Source organism: Gymnoscopelus braueri (genome assembly GCF_963280865.1).
Source record: "Gymnoscopelus braueri genome assembly, chromosome: 13".
Classification (NCBI taxonomy): Eukaryota; Metazoa; Chordata; class Actinopteri; order Myctophiformes; family Myctophidae; genus Gymnoscopelus; species Gymnoscopelus braueri.
Window position 1 is genome coordinate 12,588,708 of NC_137615.1, and position 24,486 is coordinate 12,613,193.

The 24,486-nt window shown below is 41.1% G+C and overlaps 1 protein-coding gene across 2 annotated transcripts in view; it reads right to left on the reverse strand.

Moving 5' to 3' along the window:
* Positions 1-939: 939 nt before the first annotated feature.
* LOC308099114 (cytoplasmic phosphatidylinositol transfer protein 1-like) overlaps positions 940-24,486 on the reverse strand; it is a 52,407-nt gene continuing 28,860 nt past the window's right edge. Inside the window, exons 8-9 of one of the 2 annotated variants that reach the window (XM_080447716.1) lie at positions 20,213-20,311; positions 940-1,055 (exon numbers count right to left, since the gene is read on the reverse strand). In XM_080447716.1, coding sequence (XP_080303842.1) covers positions 991-1,055; positions 20,213-20,311 — 164 coding nt within the window. In that variant the 3' untranslated portion in view covers positions 940-990. Of the gene's footprint in view, positions 1,056-19,804; positions 19,997-20,212; positions 20,312-24,486 lie in introns of those variants that run through there. The other variant, XM_080447717.1, reaches the window with a different exon arrangement.

Genomic DNA, 24,486 nt, shown 5'->3' on the forward strand with positions numbered 1-24,486 from the left:
TATAGCGCCGGCCCAATTTTGCAAAACTTTTTTTTTTATACTACTCCTACAATTTTTTTCCAAACATCATTTAAATCGGTACACAAACACATTATCTTTATAGTCAAGTGATCAAGACGGTTCCGTCCGATTTTTCATATTCCATCCTGATTGGCGAATTCCGAACATTGCAGGCCCGCAATAACCTACCTGACCTGGTGGGAGACCAACTTTTTCTAGTTGGTATATGGGTTGTAAAGCCTGCTACCCATGGCTTGTTTTGCTGCTTTGCGGCTCCAGGAAGGGGTGTCTGATGTCAGAGCTGGGTATGTCAATTATCTCCATGTATAGAATTCTAGGAAAGAGTCTCCTATGTCAGACTTGGGTAGGTCAGTTGTCTCCATATATGGGGATCTCCATATATGGGGAGGTCGATTGAATAGGTCGTTTATCCCCCTATATGGGTTTCCGGGCATCCTGCCACGGTCTACCTATCCCTTTATGGCTAACGCTGGCCAGTATGCTCTGAAACGTTCTTTACAGTCACTATAAGAAAAATAAAAACATCAGAATTCCAAGCCCGCTTATAAAATATCCTCAGATTAAGCTAAATCTCTCTTGTCTCTCTTATTCTCTCTTACTCCACAGAGCACTCAAGTGGGCCTCTGGATGACCTGTGTTCCGCTGATTACATACAGGTACAACTACTACGACTACAACACCTACCAGACCTGTGTGTACAACGACTACGACACCCTGATGGTGCGCCCATCTGAGGTGCACGCTGCTCAGGCCATGCTCATCATCAGCATATTGATCACCGGCCTCACGCTCCTCAATCTTTGCAGTTCCAGTTCCAAGTTCAGCCTGGTAGCGGGGATAGGCAGGATACTGGCCGGCCTCCTGCTTATCATCCCTGTCAGCTGGTACGCCTACATTATCATCCATGACTTCAACGCTCCATCAGTGATGGGCTCCTGCGTCTATATAGGCTGGGCTGGTGGAGCTCTGCTAATTCTGTCTGGAGGCCTTCTCTGCTTCAACAGGCAAGGTGATGAAGGTGGGGCAAGCTTTTGCTGAAAATAGATGATCGACAAGCTCACAGATCGGCTATTTTCAAATGGCTGAAATATATATATATATAGGGCTGAAGTGGTTAATATATGTTTTTTGATCATCTAAATCTGCAAAGTAAATAAAGCTGTCAAATAATTGTTGTGGAGTAAAAGTACAATATTTGCCTCTGAGATGTATTGAGTAGAAGGAAAAGTGCTATTGAAAATGGGAAATACTCCAGTAAAGTAAAACATCCTAAAAAGTGTACTGAAGTACTTGAGTAGTTGAGTAAATGTACTTAATTACTTTACACCACTGATAGTTTGTAGTTCGGAGGTGCACGACAGCATGTGTTGTGGACCTGAGCTCGAGGTGTTTGTGGTTTGTGCAGACTCTACAAACTGCAGTCCACCAAAGCATATAAATATGTACATGGTTAGGCTTAGAATTGTTTTTGAAAGGTCAGTAAAAACAATAACACTGTGACAAACAATAAGCTCATAGTGAGGCACTCTGACCTCGTATTTCTGCTATTATTTTTGAACGGAAATCTAAAATGACAGATCCGTTCCAGGATTGAATGGGTTAAGACTGAGCAATTATGAGTTTTTCTTTTTCTTTGTAACAAAATGTGAGAACACACTCTGTACGTTGGGGACAGCTGTTTGATCTCCACTGGCTGGTTTGTCAAATCTGACAAAGCTGTATGCATAAAAAAATCCTGAATTGATTCCTGAATTAAACTATTATATTGGGACAAAGGTTCCTAAAAAAATATGCATTGAATTGCAAGTAATGTGTGGACTGTCGGACCCCAGTACAGTAACCTTATGATTCTCTCTCTCTCTCTCTCTTTCAAATAAAAAAAGGCTATTTAATTGCATGAATGGAAGAAGAAAAGTAGTTTTTTCAGTAACTGCATAAGAAAGAGGCAGCGATATGTGTTCTGTTCGACCCCCAGTTCTAATCTGCATGCATATAGTCGCTGTCGGGGGGGGGGGGGGGAATCTTGTATCTCCATATCTCAATTATTATATCTTTTTTCGTAAATTAACGCCGTACTTGATCATACCGCAGAGTCACACGAAAGCATCAAAAGTAGCAGATGTACAAGCTCGAAACGCGGCGCGAAGCGACGCGTTTCGAGCTTGTAGATCTGCTACTTTTGTCATTTTTGAATTTGAATCCTGAAAAGTAACAGTTTTGGACATATGAGGTTTCCACCCCGACATCGGCGATATCCAAGTTGCCAAAAAAATAAAAAAGGGGGGGGGTGGGTTGAGCCAGTCAAATCACTTGCACCAAGCAGACACATGAAGCAGTCATTATGGTCCATTAGGTTACGGTGGGGGAGACGAAATGACAGCTATACTATATATACTGTGCAGGTTGAAGGAAGGAGATTTAGCACCGCGGGCCCCCGTGTGAACCTCATTGTGAAGGCTGCGGGTATAGCCCAGCCAGGGCTGTTATTAAATAAGTGGTTAATGGCGTTAGCCTTTAGCCTGAACAATGGCTCCGGTTGCCCCCTCGATATGATTCAAACACTTTGTCTCTTGGCTTTGTTTGCCCTCTCTGCCACCTGACAACCTCTCTGCCCTTTCCTGAAAGGCAGTCGTGAATAGTGATTACCTGGACCGCTGCCTGCCCCCCTCCTCCTCCTCCTCCTCCTCGATTTCGGATTTATTCTTCGTCCCCTAGTGGTGGAAGAAGTACTCTGATTTTTTTTTTTACTTAGGTAAAAGTAGCAGTACGACAATATTAAAATACTCTTCTACTTAAAATTTGAAGCAGAAGTACAAAAGGTATTGGAATCAAAATATGCTGTACTTACAGTACCAAAGTAAAAGTACAAAGATCTGTCAACATTTGTCTTCAGAGTAGTGTATAAGTATAAAATAGGGCTTAATTAGTTGATGTATTTTTGGGGATTATCGGGTGGAAACTATAGTCCAAAACTATTACTTTTCAGGATTCACAAACAGCGAAAGTAGCAGATCTACAAGCTCAAAACGCTGCGCGAAGCGTCGCGTTTCGAGCTTGTAGATCTGCTACTTTTGATGCTTTTGTGTGTAGTGTGTTCAAGTAGGGCGTTAATTTACGAAAGATATTTCTGCCCGACAGCAACGATATATACAAAGTAACTAGTAACTAAAGTAGCCTATAAGTTAGTAGTTACTAGGTGTTTTTTAATCTTACTGTACTTTACAATGTAAAGTAAAAGTACCTCAAAATTGTACCTAAAATACAGTACCGGTACTTGGTCTCACATCTCCTAATGTTCCCGGCCCTCAACTCATTTCCACCAACCTCTCCTCCATCCCACTTTCTTTGACACTAATCGTTTGATCTTTATTTTTTTCCCCCTTTTCTTTTCTTCTCGCTCTTGTTCTCTCCCCCCAAACTGCAATAACTGGACCAAAGAGATTGAGGGGAGGGGTTGGGGGGGGGTTGAAGTAAAGAAATAAGGAGGAAGATGGAGAAGAAACCAAGTTGGCCAAAAGCAGCCGATAGGAAAGCGATAACACCATCACCACCACCACCCTGGAAAGAGATGAATTCCACTCGCTCTCCGCCACGCTCCGGTGTCAAAGTCCTTATCAGCCCGCGGCAGACACTAGCAAAGTCCTCTCTGTCTGTCTGTCTGTCTGTCTGTCTGTTTCTCTCTCTTTCTCTTCCTCTCTTTCCTTCTCTATCTCTCTCTCACTCCATCACAACTCCCCCCACCCCTCCCCCTCTCCCTCTGCTAGTAATGGGGTCACTTTTTGTTGGTCATCTACCCAAGGCGTTCGTTCTCTCTTTCTAGATGGTCATTTCCTGGGAAGGACAGGATTGTGCCCGCCCGCCGGTATCTCTGCTCAGAGACTGGTTGACACATGAGCCCGTCTGCTGCTCCACCATTTGCTGTATAGTTTGACAATTTTATGGGGAGGACAAAGCCAAAGAGAGAGAGAAGAAGCCAATGAGTTAACCCATTAAGACCTGAGGCCGATTCTACGAATGTCTTCTAAATCCCAAAAGTATTCTGAAAAAAATAAAACGTATGTTTCTATATCAGTGGTGCTCAAACCTTTTCATGTCAAGGACCCCCAACATTATATGTATTTGGCCGCAGACCCACATCTCAAAATATTTAGTTCCAGGGGGTCCCAGAAGCAAAGATTTGAGTTACAAATGTTCGCTTTAAAACAATATATATTCAAAGCTGTGCACACATTTTCATAATTGTTCAAAAATAGCAGTGCCTCGCTACGAGCTTGTATAATATATGCTATTTTTGAATAGCCAAAGTGTAAAATAATGCTTCTTAGCTCAAATGAAAAAGTGACAAAGATGCGTTCCGGGTCTTAATGGGTTAAAGGGATATTTTACACACCCACCAACACTCCCAAAAAACGGATAACATTCTTGACATTGTCACATATTTGAGATATTAGGTACACTTTATCTCCAAAGTCAGCCATTCATGACTAAGGGCAGACCGATATGTCGTCCATTATTTGCCTTTTAGCGCAGCACGAAGTGACGCGCTATGCTATGGGCTTGTATATCTGCTATTTTTTAATAGCCAAAGTATAAAATAATGCTTTTCTTTAGCTCAAATCTAAAATGACACAGATGCTTTCCCGGTTTTAATGGGTTAAAAGAGCAACAGCCAATTGGGAAACAACACGTGGACGGCCAACCAGAGGTCAGAATCAGAATCAGAATCAGTTTTATTGTCACATCACAGGTTTACAAGGTAAAAAAGTGGGTGAAATTCGTTTTTGTACATCGTTCCCATCGCAACGTTAATTTCCATAGAAAGAAGAGGGGGGGGGGGGGAGAAGAAGAGGGTGGGGGGCAAGTGGGAAGGAGATCAAAACAAGAGAGCAACAGAAGGCCAGACAAGTTATCTACATATTTACAAAGTACCTGAGATAATAAAAACCTAAGGTGCCTGAGCATAGCAGCAATGTATGTATACTGTGCATGTTATACTTATACTGTGCATGATATACATATGGACGTTAAGGTGCTTAGAGAAAAAAGAGCACAATAAAAAAGACAAAAAAAGTCAGTGCGTTATACATGGGATTAAGGTGCAAAAGGTCACTTGAGGTGCAAGAGGTGTCACTTCATCACTTCATCAGTTATAGTGTCACAATCATTGAGTGACCCCGAGACATACTGCATAGCAGAGTGGTTCTCAAACTTTTGCATGTCAAGGACTCCCAAATTGACACTTATTGGCCCGCGGACCCCCATAAGAGAAGATTTTTACAGCTCTAGCAGTGATTTTCAACCAATTTAAATTTCAAGGACCCCCAGTTTGACATGCATTTGGCTACGGACAACCATTTAATGGCATTTCTATCTCTGGGACCCCAATTTATAATGTAAAATCAATGTTAATTTAACTCTGAGTGTGTACAAATGGAACCAAATGGACCCATTTGTACACTCTCAGAGTTACAGCCACATAAGGGTCCATTTGGTTCCTAACTATCACTCATTTTGCTGGGGGCCCCCTGGGACCGCCTCAAGGACCCGTGGGGGTCCCCAGACCCCACTTTGAGAAACCACCACTGTATAGGGCTGGCCCCACTGTTGTGGTCTAGTCTAGCCTAAGAGAGTTGCAGCACACTCAAAGTTCCTATGTACCGTTTTATTCACACACAAAATGAATCACTTTGTCCTCAACCCGTCTCAATGTGAAAGGTTTTGGCTAAACGGCACTACATGACAAAAGTTGAAAAGGTACTGTTATCAGGGCCATACCAGAACGCGATAAAATTCAAGTAGTGAAGTGGCTGTCATTTCAGTGAATTGAGCCAACATCAATTCCATTTCACTGAGAACATATTTATTTCTGGGCGAATCTCATTGTATTTATGGGGAGAGTCTCCTTTGATGCATGCATGGGTTAACCCATTAAAACCGTGTCATTTTAGATTTTAACTACATATATATAGCAACATAAGTTTTTCAGAAAACTCTTAGGATTTAGAACAGTGGTTCTCCAAAATAGCAGCTATACAGGCTCAAGCAAGCTTGTAAATCTGCTATTTTTGAACATTTTAAAAATATATCTTGAAAAGTAGGGGTGTGCTGATACACTAATTTCACGAAACGATACGATACGATATTGGGCTCACAACTTCGATACGATTTCGATACGATACGCACTTTTTTTATTATGAAAATATATAGGGGGGAGAAAAAAATCAAATGCAAACAAATAATTCTGTTTTTGCATTATTCAGACATGCAAACTTGTAGCTTTCAGCTAAAATAGCCGTTTTGAATCCAAATAGGGCAATAGTGTGACACCTGACCCAAAAAAACAACATGTTGTCACCCTTTTCACCTCGGGGCTGTTTGCATGCCTGATTATTATTATTGTAAAAAAATATATATATATATTTTTTTCAAAACGATACATATCGTCACGAAAACCTATCGCGGGACGATATATCGGCACACCCCTACTTGAAAGTGTTTGAAAAAGGTTGAATACTTGAATTCTTTAACACAAATCCTTTTTCTAGGGTACCTGGCACAAAACATTTTCAGATGGGGATCCATGTCATTTTGGGGTTTCTTGGCACAAAAAAACGTTTTGAGAACTACTGATTTGGAAGGCATTGGTAGAATCGGCCTCCGGTCTTAACACATTGGGTGCCAGAGGTTTATTAAAATATTATACGTTGAGTGCCTGCATTTCTTCCATCCACTTGCGTTATACGTTTCGTGCTGTGAGAAGCCCAGACGCGGAAGTGCATGTAAACAAAGCGTGCGTGCGAGACGGCGGAGGGTCCCGACTAACGCCTGGAACAATAATATTTCCAACGCGACCCTCCATTGCAGCGTGATCGCCGATCGAAAACGGCTCGTTTCCACCACATTAAAAAGAAATGGAGATATTAAGCTTTTAGTCAAGGAGATAACATTGAAAACGCCGACCGGAAGGATTTTTGACATGGAGCCAGATCCAGCCTCTTCTTCTCAGAAACTCCTTGGGTGATGTCAAAGTTTCGTTTTAGCGCCCCACGTGGCCCACATGTATAAAAATAGAATTGGGTCAAAAACGGTCCGGACCGTTTTCGGCACTTCTCGTTTGGACCCTCAAAAACGGTCCGGACCGTTTTTGGCATTCAATGTGTTAATGGGTTAACCCATTGAGACCTGAAGCCGATTCTACATGTCTCCTAAATCTCAACAGTTTTCTGAAAAACGTATGTTTCTATATCAGTGGTGCTCAAACTTTTTCATGTCAAGGACCCCCAAAATGATATGTATTTGGCCGCGGACCCCCATCAAAATATGTTGTTCCAGGGACCCCCCAGAAGCAAAGATTTGAGTTAAAAACGGTTCGCTTAAAAAATATATATATTCAAAGATTTGCACACATTTTCACGATTTTTCAAAAATAGCAGATCTACAAGCTCGTAGCGTGGCACTCGGTGCCGCGCTATGAGCTTGTAGATCTGCTATTTTTGAATAGCCCAAAGTGTAAAATAATGCTTATTAGCTCAAATCTAAAAATGACACAGTTCCAGGTCTTAATGGGTTAAAGTCCCACGTGAAGTCCGAGTGTTTGATGTATCCGCTGCTACAGAATTAATTAAGTGTCGTCTCACCTGCACAAGAGACTATATAGGACTCTATTCTGCTGCTATTATACCTGCTGCAATGTTTCTGCCAGTGATAGAAGAAGTACTCACATGTTTTACTTAGTGTAAGTAAGTAAAAGTATCAATACTGCAATGTAGATATACTCCGTTGCAAGTAGAAGTCCCGTGTTAAAAATGCACTTGAGTAAAAGTACAAAAGTATCAGCATCGAAATATACTTAAAAGTACCAGAAGTAAATTGTAGAGATTGTGCAGAATTTGTCCCATTTAACAAGATCAAAATGTATAAGAAATCTTCAGCTTGTAGATCTGCTATTTTTAAATGGCCCGAACTAAATATAGGGCTGAAGTGGTTTGTGTTTTGTACTAATAATCAAAATTTTCATATAATTGTAGTGGAGTAAAAGTAATATTTTAAGATGTAGTGGGGTAGAAGTATATATAGAAGTATTGAAAATGGTAAATACTGAAGAAAGTAAAAAAGATACCTCATAATTGTACAGTACTTGAGTACATGTACTTAGTTACTTTACACCACTGGTTTTCTCCACTCTCACTAGAAACATGTATGCCCCTTTTTTTTATTGCTATTCTAACAACGCACAAGAGACTAGGCTATTTTAACCAGCTCATTTCATTGCCGTTTTTAACCACGATGCACCTTATGTCTATATTGACATTTCTCACATTATATTGAGAATGTTTGCCAATATCTGAATCACTTTCCTCCTTTCTCTATTCTTTAACCCTTTCTTGAAACTGTGAATGTTGTTAAGACAAAGAATTTCACCCACTTTTTTTTTTACACCTGCACATTTTTTGCCAAATAATTTATGTTTGTTTTTTATTACTTTGTATTTTTTGTTGTTAAGTGGAGGTGAGATTAACTTTATAAACCCCACAGGGTTTTCTAAATCTCACCTGCACACCCCAACCCAATAGAATGCTGTTGTTACACATTTGTTGTTTTTAAATGTGCAAATAAATAATAAAAAAACGTAATAAAAATAAAACCTGTGATGTGACAATGTATACAATGCATTTTCAACACGATGCTGCCGACAGATCTGATCGTGATGTGAGAAAAAACACAACTCATTTTGCCTTCATTATTTTATAACGCACGTACGTACACTACGCTATGCGTGTACACACACACACACACACACACACACACACACACACACACACACACACACACACACACACACACACACACACACACACACACACACACACACACACACACACACACACACACACACACACACACACACACACACACACACACACACACACACACACACACACACACACACACACGATGAGGAAATGACAATTGGCTGTAGGCTACACTCAATCAACCTGCGCTCCTCTTGTTGCTAAAATTGAAAAGTGCGTTTTTTGTTGTTGTTTTGGTTGAGTTTCATCTAAAATGCAGCAACGCACTGCAGGCACAGTTCTAATTGTCACACGATGGGTGTGAATCTGCCTCGTGACCCCGTGTCTGGTCTCATTCCTTATTTCTTTACCAATTATTTCCTTCTCTGCGGGCTGACAAAGAAAGACCTCTAGCTTCCTCTATAAGAAGAAAACCACAGACGTTCCATAGAACCCACAGTTGTTTAATCAGTGCTTCCAGCAGTTGTCTCTGGCTACTTTGACTATGCCCAATTAACCCGTTAAAACCCGGAACGCACCTGTGTCATTTTAGATTTTAACCATTATTTTATACGTTGGCTATTCAAAAATAGCAGATCTAGAAGCTCATAGCGCGTCACTTCGTGCCGCGCTACGAACTTGTAGATCTGCATTTTTTTTGTGTGAAAAATCGCGAATATTTTTGCTAATATTTGAATATACATATATTTTAAAATCTAAAATGTTTAACCCAAATCTTTGCTTCTGGGGGTCCCTGGAACTAAATATTTTGAGGTGGGGGTCGGCGGCCAAATCACACCCGGCGCCACGGGGGTGCCTGGCACCCTCAGTTGCAAATTCTGCCCCCTCAGTTTAAGTTGTATGTACATATTGTTTTACTATATTAAAAATGCCATTTTCCATCTGCCCCCTCAGTCATTTCCTCCTGGAGCAGAGCCTGGGCCAAATGCATATCATGTTGGGGGTCCTTGACATGAAAAAGTTTTGAGAGCCACTGAGCAACTTTTTTTTCTTCAGAGAACTGTAAGGATTTAGAAGGCATTTGTAGAGACGGCCTCAGGTCTTACTGGGTTAAAGGAGCACTTCACCCATTTCCATCCTATCTTCATTATAATTGGGTCCTCACTAATAATGCTCATTGTGAGATGGCACCGTTTCTGTCCTCGCTCTGTCTGTGTCTCAGAGGAGGCCTGTGGACATTGCAGTAACCCGCCTACCAGTGACATCCTCAGGCAGGTTTGGTCTTTTTTTACGTTCTTTTTATTGTGGCTTCTATTTCAGCATGCCAACTTTCCAGGAGGAGAAAGGCTGTGTAGTTTGCTTGGAATCTCCATCGATGATATCATTGGCAGCTTTCTGAACTGTCCACAGCCCTCCACTGAGACACAGAGCCTATTAGACGTAAATGGTGCCATCTTATAATGAGCATTAGAGACAGCCTTTTTTTGTGTTATCCTGTTAGCCTTAATGTCTGACTGTACTGTATGTACCACGTGCCCTTTACATTTGTGACTAATAAAGTATTCAATCAATCAATCGAAACCAATTACAGTATATGAAGATAAGGTTGCAAATGGGTTGAAGGCGTCCTTTAATATTTAATCAAGTGATCGTGTCCTGCAACATACTTGGCACTGAAATAAGTGTCGATGAGGGAAATACGTCTTCCTTTTTTTTGTCGTGCAATAACTGTTAATAACGGTGTCGTGCAGTAAAAAAGTTTCAAAGTATTTATTAGCCTTAGTCCTACAGGACCTAAATACCTGTCCCATGATGGCCAGAGTGAGGTTGGCTGTGGGAGGCCGAGAGGGACAACATGAACCTCCCAAAGATTCTCCATGGAGCAGAGCTCTTTGCCCTCAATCCCCTCGTTCTCTGTGCAACATCCACACACAGCAAAAAATGACGGAGATCATTTAATTCAGAGTATAAAAAATGGAACCAAATGGATCCGTTATGGGTTCATTTGGTTACATTTATTGGTTACATGCTCTCAGAGTTACAGACCCTTTAGGGTCCATTATGGTTCTATTGTGTACACTCTCTGGGTTAACCCTTAAACTGGGAAAGCATTCTGTCATTTTAGATTTGAGCTACATTTATATAGCAACATCCCACTGAGCCATAGTCGTCTATTAGACCTCCGTCTAAAACTGGGTTATAATTGGTCTAACAGTGAAAGTTTTTTAGCGGTCTAGGCTTAGCCTAGACGTTGATTAGCTGTTTTTTAAGCGTCTATATATAGACGTCTATATTATAGACGTCATTTCAACATCTATAATATAGACGGTCTATAAATAGACGCTTAAAAAACAGCTAATCAACGTCTAGGCTAAGCCTAGACCGCTAAAAAACTTTCACTGTTAGACCAATTATAACCCCGTTTTAGCCTAGCCCTTAGACGTATTTTAGACGTCTAATAGCCCGAAAAATGCTCAGTGGGATAGGTTTTTCAGAAAACATTTGGGATTTAGAACAGTGGTTTAGAACGATGGTTCACAAAAAATAGCAGATATACAAGCTCACAGCGTGTCACTTCGTGCTGCGCTGTGAGCTATTTTTGGAACATTTTTATGAAAAGTGTTTTTCTCTTCTGGGGGGTCCCTGGCACAAAACATTTTTCAGATATGGGGGATGGGGGTCCGCGGCCAAATAGACTACATCATTTTGGGGGTCCCTTGCCCCGAATACATTTGAGAACTACTGATTTAGAAGGCATTTTTATAGAACCGGCCTCCGGTCTTATAATGAGTTAACCCTTTAAGACCTGAGGCGATTCTTAAAAATGTTTTCTAAATCCTAACAGATTTTTGAAAAAAAAATCAGAAAAATATTTTTTCACGATTTTTCAAAAATAGCAGATCTACAAGCTCATAGCGCGGCACTCGGTGCCGCGCTATGAGCTTGTATATCTGCTATTTTTGAATAGCCAAAGAAATCTAAAGTGACACAGATGCGTTCTAGGTATTAATCAACACTGAGGATCTCCCCGTGCAGAGACGTCTGCAGGAGGTACAAAGCCCCCAGCTGCTCCTCAGTCAGGGGACCGCCCCCCCCCCCCCCCCCTTTGACCAGGCTGCGGTCATACAGGGGGGGAGAGCCGGCCAGCAGCCATCTGGACAACATCAGACGTGGAGGAAAAACCACTGGAGATTTGTATGCACACAGCAGATAGGCTGTGTGTGTGTGTGCACTCGCCTCCCTCATGGGGCGCTCACACAGCGTTCCCCTCTTAGCTCCCAAGTACAGAGATGACCCGGGCTCAAAGCAGCAAAGGGTGACGCTGGCCACACTGATGAGGTCCCAAGAGGCAGGGGTTGTTGGGTGACACACCCGTTGACTTCCTGCTGCCACCGCGGCAAAGGAAAAAAAAACACCTGATGGAGATGTTGGAACGAGAGGGAACGAGAGGGAACTCCCCCCCCAGCCAGGTCGTTCATAGGTACTGCAGCTTATTACGGCTATAGGGCCAGACACATGAACGAGCGAAAGCGGTTTCGACCAATGAGCTCGACTCACAAGCAGTGGTGTAAAGTAACTAAGTACATTTACTCAAGTACTGTACTTAAGTACAATTTTGAGGTATTTGTACTTTACTTGAGTATTTCCAATTTCCAATACTTTTACTTCTTCTCCACTACATCTCAGAGGCAAATATTGTACTTTTACTCCACTACAATTATTTGAAAACTTTAGTTACTAGTTACTTTTCAGATATAAATTATGATATAATGAAACGCACATTAACCACTTTAGCCCTATTTTATACCTAGGCTATTTGAAAATAGCCGATCTACAAGCTCACAGCGCGTCGCATCGCGACGCGTTGTGAGCTTGTAGATCTGCTATTTTCAAATATTTAGTACTTTTACTTTTGATACTTTAAGTAAATTTTGATGCCAATACTTTTGTACTTTTACTCAAGTACATTTTGAATTCTGGACTTTTACTTGTAACAGAGTATTTTTATATTGCAGTATTGGTACTTTTACTTAAGTAAAGAAGTTGAGTACTTTTTTCACCACTGCTCACAAGCTTGCGCATGGGGTTGCGCACGGAGGTGACACTACTGCACAGGTGACGCAAAACACTTCACATAGGCCCCAAATAGGCTCCACCCGTTATATTTCCCAACCCAGAAGGCGGCGTGAAAAGGGAGTATGCGCCGGGTGAATACATGTGAATGGGCAGGGATTTTCGGTACCCTCTCTATTATTTTTAACTCTATAATTAGAGCATAGCAGTGGCCGCCATTTTGTTTACCGGCTCTGGTTCCACAGATAGAAAGCCGATTCACTGAGCCCGTAGAGATTTCCGAAAATATTTATATTCATTATTTTAAGCCTGGAGCCGAGCCATCCAGGCTCCTGCAGTGAATCATGACCATAAAACATTTGATTCTGTGCAAAACCTCAAAAAAGGGCAACATTACAACTTTGAGGTTTTCAAGACAACCAGGAGCCTGGATGGCTTGGTTAAAGCCGACATTATAAAGACGATATTTCGAAACATGTGTGAAAAGAAATGTAGTGGAGGTACTTCTGTGGCCTACTGGCAGTGTGCACAGGAAATCCGGTGCTGATCGGTCCAGCCGTTAGCTAGATTATCTACGGACAGACACACACACACACACACACACACACACACACACACAGACCGACACTTTTATAGACAGGCTAGCCTCCCGCACGGTCCTTATGGGTTACACACTCAGAGTTGACACTGGAAAACCTTTAGGATAAGCTTAACCACTAAGACCCTCTTTGTCAAACCACTTTATTTTTGTTGCACTGTAGGCTACTCTCTTTTGAGATCTACACCAAAGCGCGTTGCGACGCACATGGGGAGCTTGTAGATCGGCTATTTTTGTCAAATGTTCCAGAATAGGGGTGATGGGGTTCAAGTGGTTAAGAATCTTGAGTCTGATAATTTTGGGGAGATGTGATGCATAATTCAGCTCACAGTGCTGACACTAACGCTACACTGCAAAATTGCACGAACTGTGAAAGCGACTGAGGGGAATGACTAAAAGTTTTGTTTACGTGATATGAATTTGAAAAACAGCTTAGTCACGATCGGTGATCCGTACCTGTGTAACTTGTGTACTGTGGTGTAAAGTAACTAAGTACATTTACTCTTGAGGTATTTTTACTTTACTGGAGTATTTCAAATGTTCAGTACTTTTACTTTTACTCCACTACATCTCAGAGGAAAATATTGTACTTTTACTCCACTACAATTATTGGAAAACTTTAGATACTAGTTACTTTGTAGATTTTGATTATTATTACAAAACATACATTACCCACTTCAGCCCTATATACATTTTGGCCATTTGAAAATAGCCGATCTACAATCTCACAATGCGTTGCGATGCGACGCACTGTGAGCTTGTAGAACGGCTATTTTCAAAAGTTTTTTTTCCGAAAACTTGTGAAATGGGACATTCTAATCTGCATAATGAGTACTTTTACTTGTGGTACTTTAAGTCCATTTTTATGCCAATACTTTTGTACTTTTACTCGAGTACATTTTGAATTCCGGACTTTTACTTTTTTCAGTATCGATACTTTTACTTAAGTACTTTTACTTGAGTACTTTTTTCCACCACTGCTTGTGTATGTATACACTAAACTCCTCAAGTGTTTCATTTATCCATTCGCAACTCTGGGAAGTGTTACAAATGTCACCAAAATGGACCCGTCAAGGGTCCATTTGGTTACATTTGTAACACTTCCCATGGGAGGTTAAAATGACCACTAGAGGATTCTCTACTGTGTCAGCAGCAGCCAGGCAGCCCAGCACAGCCCAGCACAGCACGGTGTGGATCAGGTGTGTGACGATGTCCCTAGACTGGAGGCAAGTCATTTTCTCCCCCCTAGAATCTAATAAAGACCCGAGCAGAACTGAACTCCACAATACCCCAATCTAATCTCTCACCCCAGCCTTATTTTCTCCCCCTGTCCACTGTATTGTTATAAAGCAGAACATTCTCTTCAAGTAATCCTTTAAAACGGAGGGGGTGGCGGGGGGGGTACAATACTCGATCAGTTCTTACAGCGGCGCGCAAGATGGCATTCCATTTTTCACTTTGGGCTCCTGTCGCCGGCGGTGGGTGTGTGTGTGTGTGTGTGTGTGTGTGTGTGTGTGTGTGTGTGTGTGTGTGTGTGTGTGTGTGTGTGTGCGTGTGCGTGTGTGCTTTCATTCTCATATTCCTCCCAGGAATGGGAAAAAAAATAAAGCTGGATCGCTATAACCCGTTAATGCTGGGGTTTCAGGTTTTTGAGACAGAAAAGGCTTTAATTATAACGCACCGGGCATTTTATACCGCTATTGTATTGCCCATAATTGAATTTCGTTTTTGTGATTACTTCAATACATAATTAGCACCGTGTGCCTATCTGCTGCGATATCCTTGTATTGTCAGTATCGCTTCAGTGGTGGAGAGTAGCTAAGTACCTGCATTCAAGTGCTGCAATTAAGTACGATTTTGAGGTACTTTAAATGGTGCATTTATATAGCGCCTTTATCCAAGGCGCTTTACAATGATTGTGCATTACATTCACCCGTTCACACGCACACATTCACACACCGATGGCGGAGGAAACCATGCAAGGCACCAACCTGCTCATCGGGAGCAATTAGGGGTTCGGTGTCTTGCTCAAGGACACTTCGACACCGACTCTGAGGGATCGAACTGGGAACCTTACGGATCGCAAGCAGCAGCTCTACCTCCTGAGCCATTGCTTATAGTTATTTCCATGTCATGCTATTTCATACTTCTACTCCACTATATCTCAGAAGTTTACTCTATTACAGTTATTTGACAGCTAAATTTAGTTACAATTTTACTTTGCAGATTTAGAGTAAGACCAGTGGTGGTAGAAATACTCACATAAAATACTCAAAGAAATACTCACAAATACTTAAGTAAAAGTATCAATACCACCATGTAGAAATACTCAGGTAAAAAAAAAAGTCCGGTATTAAATATTTACCTGAGTAAAAGTACTGGCAAGAGTATCAACATATACTTAGTAAGTAAAAGTACTCATTATGCAGAATGTCTCATTTCACAAGTTTTCAAATGTATAAAATGTATAACAATCTTTTGAAAATAGCAGATCTACAAGCTCACAGCCTGTCACATCGCGGCGCGTTGTGAGCTTGTAGAGTAGATCAGGTATTTTCTATCAGCCATTTGCTGCAGCCGTGTTCCAGCAGACGAGGTCGCCCACGGACGAGGTCACATGCTCATCCTGCAGACAGACTTCAGTGGACAGTCTGCATATCTCTGCTGTCCGGCAGAAACCAGCTAACTCCAAAATGTTCATTTTTCAGGAAATGACAAAAACAAAACACAAAGTGGAGTTAGGAGGTTTTGTTCATCATTGACAGCTAAATGGACCTCCAAGCTCACAATGAGGTTGGAGGTCAAAAGGGGGTGGAGCCTGGAGTCAGCAGCTAACTCCACCCCCCTTTGCTGGAGTTAGCTGGTTTAGCAGAAAGTTGGAGGATCCAAAGGAGTCAGCTGGTTTTGTCAGAAGCGCTTTTTAATACTCTTCATTGGTTCAATCTTTTTTAATCAACACACTGACAGATGTAAAGGGTGTTCAATAGCACTGATTTATGGAATTGCAAAGGCGGAAAAATGGAGTTAGCTGGTTTCTGCCGGACAGCAACGATATATAGTGTGGCTACAACAAAGTATTATGGCTTAAAGGGGCTGTGGGAAGTGATATTTTTGGTTAAAATAAGTGTGAAATAGCTCTATATTTCGATAGCAATCATTGCTAGATTGATTGCTATCAGGGGTTTGTTCAGTATCAGGGGTCTCTTAAAGGGCAAGACCACTTTGGTAGAGGTTTGGGTTGTGTAGGTACCTTGCCATGATGTAACTCCAAAGGTGGGCAAGAAATAAAAAATAATTGCTCCATTGATTAGAAATTGATCATTCAAAATATGCTCCTCATTGACTTACATTGTACGGTAAAACAGCTCTCAAAGTCACTCTTTTAGCACATAAACGAACGCAAACCAAGTTGATTCAGACAATATAGAGCATCACCAAACCCAGTACTGTTTTTTTTTTTATAAAAATGTCAACTTCCTGTTTATTTTGCCATTTTTAATAAGCAGAAAACCTGGACTGGATCCGCGGATCCCGATCCAGATCTTCAAATAGTAAAATCAACAGGAAGTTGAAATTTTTATAAAAAAAAAAAAACAGTACTTTTACCGTACAATGTAAGTCAATGAGGAGCATATTTTGAATGATCAATTTCTAATCAATGGAGCAATTATTTTTGATTTCTTGCCCACCTTTGGAGTTACATCATGGCAAGGTAACTACACAACCCAAACCTCCAAGACCAAAGTGGTCTTACCCTTTAAGTCAATGGTTCTCAAAGTGCGGTCCAGGGACCCCCGGGGGTCCTTGAGGGGGTTCCAGGTGGTCCCCAGCAAAATGCGTTAATACGGCATCACAATCATTTAGCCACTTTATCCATTTATATGTCGGTGGCCATTAAAAAAATAGCAGCTCTACAAGCTCACAGTGCGTCACTTTGTGTCACGCTGCGAGCTCGTACATCTTATCTACAAATAGGTGTGAAATAACAGCTCTATGTTCTGATAGGAATCACTGCTGGAGGGTGTTTGTTCAGTAACAGGCGTCTCTTTAAGTAAAGACATCTGTTTAAGTCGTTCTGTTTAAGCCGGCATACCTGAGCAGAATGTCAAACTGGAGACACAGGCGAGGAAATAGTGCAGAATCACCGGGTGTGATCTGGCTGTTCTACTTTAGTGTTAATGTAGTTGCCAGAGGGCGGTTGACATCACGGTCCCCCTCACAGACCATGTGACACGTCTCAGTTATTCAGCTGACGCTGCCTGTCCTCCAGAGTACCTGCAGACTTAACCCATTAACACATTGAATGCCAAAAACGGTCCGGACCGTTTTTGAGGATCCAAACGAGAAGTGCCGAAAACGGTCCGGACCGTTTTTGACCCAATTCTATTTTTATACATGTGGGCCACGTGGGGCGCTAAAACGAAACTTTGACATCACCCAAGGAGTTTCTGAGAAGAAGAGGCTGGATCTGGCTCCATGTCAAAAATCCTTCCGGTCGGCGTTTTCAATGTTATCTCCTTGACTAAAAGCTTAATATCTCCATTTCTTTTTAACGTGGTGGAAACGAGCCGTTTTCGATCGGCGATCACGCTGCAATGGAGGATCGCGTTAGAAATATTATTGTTCCAGGCGTTAGTCGGGACCCTCCGCCGTCTCGCACGCACGCTTTGTTTACATGCACTTCCGCGTCGGGGCTGCTACAGCACAAAACGTATAACGCAAGTGGATGGAAGAAATGCAGGCACTCAACGTATAATATTTTAATAAACCTCTGGCACCCAATGTGTTAAGAAATCTGTCATTTTCAGATTTCTGTGGCTATTCAAAAATAGCAGATATACAGATATATTGTAGATCTGCAATTTTTGAAAAATCGTGAAAAATCATATATATTTTTTAAGGTGAACATTTTGAACTCAAACAAAATAATTTGAGATGGTGTCCGCGGCCAAATACATATAATTTTGGGGGTCCTTGACATGAAAAAAGTGTGAGAACCACTGATTATAGCAACTTAAGTTTTGTTTTTTAAATCCCCCAGAAGCAAAGATTTGAATTAAAATGTTTCTCTTTAAAACATACATATATTCAAATATTTGCACACATTTTCAGGATTAAAAAAAAAACTAGCAGATCTAAAAGCTCATAGCACGGCAATCGGTGCCGCGCTATGAGCTTGTAGATCTGCTATTTCTTAATAGCCACAGAAATCAAAAAATGACACAGATGCGTTCCCGGTCTTTATGGGTTAAAGGGCTCCACGTCTCTCGCTCCAGGACATTTTTCGACGTTCTTTCCATTATTATTACCCTGCATGGCCGTGATCTCAGAGGGCTAGGATGATGACGCACATGTCCGACCTATTAGAACAGTTTTTTATTTTACAAATTGGGTCCAAAAATGGGGGGGGGGGGACGTTAAGTCCTCAAAACTATATTGACATGTCACATTTCATTCCTCTTATCTCCATATTCTAACTTTTTGAGTTTTTTTTCGTAAATTAATGCCCTATACGTGATCATACTAAAGCTTCAAACAAAAGTATCAAAAGTAGCAGATCTGCAAGCTCGAAACACGGCGGGAATAATATCAGTTACACCCACTTAAGTGTAAGTGCTATTCTTTGGTTAAAACAAAACTTTTTTTTTGTTAAAAGGTTGAAGCACTATATTCTGATAGTAATCATTGCTTCATTTTTTTGTGTTCCAGATCCAATTGTGTTGGTAATTTCTTTGTGTCATCACTTCCAATGTCACTTGTTTAACTCATTCAGTGCCACTGGACGTCTAAAACGTCCGTTGTAATAAGCCCTGTGCCACAGGACGTCTAAAACGTAAAAAATGTGGGGGAATTTTTTTTTCAGAACCCAAGATATGATGATTTGAAAATGTTCTGCTCCATTCACTTCTTGTTTAACTTCTTACTGAAAAAGGCTGTATCTCGGCTCCTAAGCACTTTTTTTTTACAATGAATTTTGCTGTGGCACTGAATGTTTTTTTTTTACAATGAATTTTGGCCAGTGGCACTGAATGAGTTAATCTGTATCTTGACCGAGTTCTCTAACCTGATTGGATAAAATTGGTATCCCGACCTGAAAATGAATGTTCTTTTTTAATAAAGAGCTGGAGAGACATGGAGAGACTCCTGTTTCTATAGCAATGAGTTCTATCAGAAGAATAGAGCTATTTAACACTTATTTTAACCAAAGCAAATCACTTACCCTACCTTTAATATGGTCCTGTGAAAGCAGACATTAAGTGATACACAGTGAGGAGGAGGAGGAGCAGAGAGAATGAAGTGATCACAGTATTTATTGATTCAGAATAACTTTATACAGCAGACAGACAGTGTGGATTCACTCAATCAGAACATTCAGTGGTCGAGGAGAGAATGAGCGATCAGCAACAACAGCTCTCTAGCTACACTATGGATCATAACAGGAATGTTGATGAATGTCGGCACAGAGTGTGTGTGTGTGTGTGTGTGTGTGTGTGTGTGTGTGTGTGTGTGTGTGTGTTCTCAGTCAGGGCAGATCACAACGTGGTTGCACCTGAGGAAGCAAGAGATAGAAAAGAAAGACAGAATGAAAATAAAATAAAAAATAAAGCCCGGAAACCATGGATTATTTACTTGGTGATTATTATACTGAAAATCAGATGAAACACACACACACACAGCTGCCGGTCTGGAACCGTGTGTGTGTGTGTGTGTGTGTGTGTGTGTGTGTGTGTGTGTGTGTGTGCAGTGAGACGAGGTCCTACAGTACCTGCTGTGTGAGGTGACACGCTGTCCTGGGACAGGAGCTTCTGGTTGGTGGCTAAATGCATCTGGTCCTCATAACACCTCACGTCCTCCAGGCTCATGTCTGCACACACACACACACACACACACACGCCTTTATGTTAATATACTTGTGAGGACATCAGAGTTTTAGGACAGCTATTTTATGAATGTCAATTTTACAATTGTTTGCAATTTTTTAAACCAAGACACTAAAGCCGAAATTAGTTCCTATTTTTGGCACACAACACCGGCACCAGTGTTGATTTCGTCGACTAAAACTATGACGAAAAATGTTTGCCGACTCCCTTTCTTCACTGACGAAAACCAATTAAAAACTAAGCTATGATGACTAAAGCTAAGACTAAATATATCGACAATTTCGTCAACGGAACTAAAAAATAAGTCATTTTATGCTTGTTTGCGCTCGGGTGTTGCGCTCTAAAAATAGCCGATCTACAAGCCCACAACGCGTCGCAGAGCGTCGCGTCGTGGGCCCGCGCGCGACGCGTCGTGGGCTTGTAGATCGGCTATTTTCAGCATGCAACCAAGTGTCAAATCAGGGGCATTACGACGCCATCAAGCCAAAACACATTTTAGTCGACTAAATCAACTGTAGATTTAGTCGACTAAAATCTTATATTTAATCGACTAAAGCTAGACTAAAACTAAAACATTTCAGATGACTAAAACTAAATTGTGTTCAAAAGGCTATGACTAAAACTAAATCAAAACGTGCTGTCAAAATCAACACTGACCAGCACTCTAATCCTAACACCACAACCTAACCTTTAAATGTATAATCCTGAACCGAGCCTGAATCTTTTACCAGCCAAGCCTTTTTTTAACCATTAAACACCCGCTTGTTTTTTCCTTGCCCTGAACTGGGAACCAAAGTGGGCGTGTCACTATTCTACAGGTTGGAAGATGCAGATACGATGTAAATAATGGCAAAGGCAAAGCGAAAAATAATCATTAACCCGTTCAATCCGGCAACGCATCCGTGTCATTTCAGATTTCTTTGGCTATTCAGAAATAGCAGATCTACAAGCTCATAGCGCGGCACCGAGTGGCGCGCTATGAGCTTGTAGATCTGCTTATTTTTTTCTTTCTTGAAAATGTGTGCAAATCTTTGAATATATACATTTTTAAGCGAACATTTGTAACTCAAATCTTTGCTAATGGGGGGGTCCCTGGAACAACATATTTTCAGATGGGGTTGTCTGCGGGCAACCAAATACATTTTTGGAGGTCCTTGACATGAAAAAAGTTTGAGAACCACTGATACGTTTTTTTCAAAGAATCCCCAGAAGCCAAGATTTGAGTTACAAATGTTGGCTTTAAAAAAATATATATACATTCAAACTAAAGATTTGCAAAAAGAAAATAGCAGATCTACAAGCTCTCTCTAAGATCTATGGCACTCGGTGCCGTGTCTACTATACTTGTAGGGGAATTTGGCCCTCAAAAGTATTCTCTCTCTCTCTCTCTCTCTCTCTCTCTCTCGAAACTGAACATCATCCTCGGTATAACCCTGACAAATGAGGACATTTGGCTGGTTTTCCCTGCTGCTGCAGTGTTTTTGTTGGAGGCAGTGTGGGGTTGGATTATTAAGGTTAGGGTTATTACTAATAAATAAAAATAAGTGCAGGGTAAAGAGGACAGGAAATGACTGTACAATAATGGAAAAGTTCTCATTAGCGACACTGTAAGTTATCTGTGTGTGCGTGTGTGTGTGTGTGTGTGTGTGTGTGTGTGTGTGTGTGTAGTGAGCTCCATCTGTCTGTGAAAGTAGAGAAAACTATCCGCCGATTTCAACTAAGACCCCCAAAATCCTATCCATCTGCTCGCCTTATGTACGCTGTATCCTTAGTCCCCTAAGACACACACACACACACACACACACACACACACACACACACACACACACACACACACACACACACACACACACACACACACACACACACACACACACACACACACACACACACACACACACACACACACGTTTTGTATTAGTAGACTTGTGAGGACATCCAACATTTTAGGACGCATCGGAAGAAGTAAAAAATAGTAGAAAATGGCAGAAGATTGATCTAAAAGCTGTGAGCTTGTAGATCTGCCATTTCCCAGTGAATGTATACCCAGTATGAATCGGCTATAATTTAATCTGAACCTTTGTCCTGATTGTAAGCCGAACCCTGAAAAACAATGGAACCATAAAACAACCATTTATCTGGAGAGGACCAGGAAAATTGTCCTCATAATGTCTGTTTGTCAAATTCTAGTGCACTGGTGGAGACATTTGGCCCTCACAAGTGTAGTAATACAGGTAAACACTAGGGGTGGGACGATATGGGTATCTCACGATACGATATCTGTGGCGATATTAGGCCCTCGATAACAATAATATCACGATATTCGATATATTGCGATATCACGATATATTGCATGAAATTTCACCAACGATATATCACGATAGTCCTTGTATTCAATTTATAAACACATAAAATAGCACCAAACAGTTCAAAATCATCATTACACAAATACAGAAGTGGAAAAACAACGTATCAAATTTTTTTTTTTTTAAAAAAAGTTTTTTTCCGGCAGTATATCGATTATTTATCGCGGGAGAAAGTATCACGATATATCGCGATATCGATATATCGTCCCACCCCTAGTACACACACACACACACACACACACACACACACACACACAGTTATGCAGACACAGAGCAGGCTCAGAGTTGACACACTCAGTGGTGTTACTTTTATTATTTCTTTATATATATAATCGGCTAAATGTATTTGTCTGATAAAGGACTTATTAACGCCATTTTATTCTTCATGGTGTCATACAAAAAAAAAAGCTAAAATAGATGATCTACAAGCTCACAACAACACGTTGCATCAAAACGTGTTGTGAGCTTGAAGATTGGCTATTGTTGCTATTCAAATTTTTTGGGGAAAAATTATAATAAAAGAAAATACATAATAAGTTTCGACCTGAAGCGGTCTTCATCAGAACTAAAAGAAATGTGCCCTGATATAGACCGCTTCAGGTGGAAACATGTTGGCGTTGTATTGAATAAAGGCTGTTCTCTCTTTTAACCTCGTGTGCCTGCATGGACTTTTTATCAATTAAATAAAAACGATCGTTTCGATTCATCCGTTAAAAAGGTGCGCATTTCCTCGCAATGAACACTAGAGGGAGTAGGTTAAACGGAAACGGAGGCGTTGGGAGTCATTTCTGCTTTATTGGAAAGTACAGCAGAGAGAAGCAGAGAGACAGGATGTCGTAAAATGAGCTGATACTTGACACAGGTCACGAGTGAGATTACAAAAATCCCCCCCCGGGTGGTACATACATACATACATACATACATACAACGCACCCTGAGCTGCCTGAACACCCCCCCCACACACACACACACACACACACCAGTGGTGTAAAGTAACTAAGTACATTTACTCAAGTACTGTAATTTTGAGGTATTTTCTCTTTACTGGAGAACTTCTAATTTTCAAAACTTTTACTTCCACTCCACTACATCTCAGAGGCAAATATTGTACTTTTACTCCACTACAATTATTTGAAAACTTTAGTTACTAGTTACTTTGTAGATTTCGCTTATCATTACCAAACATACATTAACCACTTCAGCCCCTATGCATACTTAGGCTATAGCCGATCTACAAGCTCACAACGTTAGCGTTGTGAGCTTGTAGATCGACAATTTTCAACGCATTTTCATACATTTGGAATCTTGTGAAATGGGACATTCTGCAAAATGAGCACTTTTACTTTCAGTATATTTTCAGACATATTTTAATGCGAATACTTTTGTACTTTTACTTCAAGTACATTTTGAATACCGGACCTTTACTTGTAACAGAGTGTTTCTACATTGATTGCAGTATTGATACTTTTTACTTACGTAAAAAATTTGAGTACTTTTTCCACCACTGACGCACAGTCGCAAACACACACAAAGACGTACACACACACACACACACACACACACACACACACACACAGCGTGACCGTGCGTGACGTCACATACACTCACTTATGTCACACCCTGGGACTATTTTAACACAGCGTGACGGCCCTCCCTCAGAGAGTCTCTTTCCAGTCGTAAATAACCTGGACAGAGCGACAACACACACACCCTGGACCCTCCGTCCACTACTGATAGAGTTCCCTCAGCTTTCTAATGCTGTCTGACAGACAAGACGCGCACCGCGCACCACA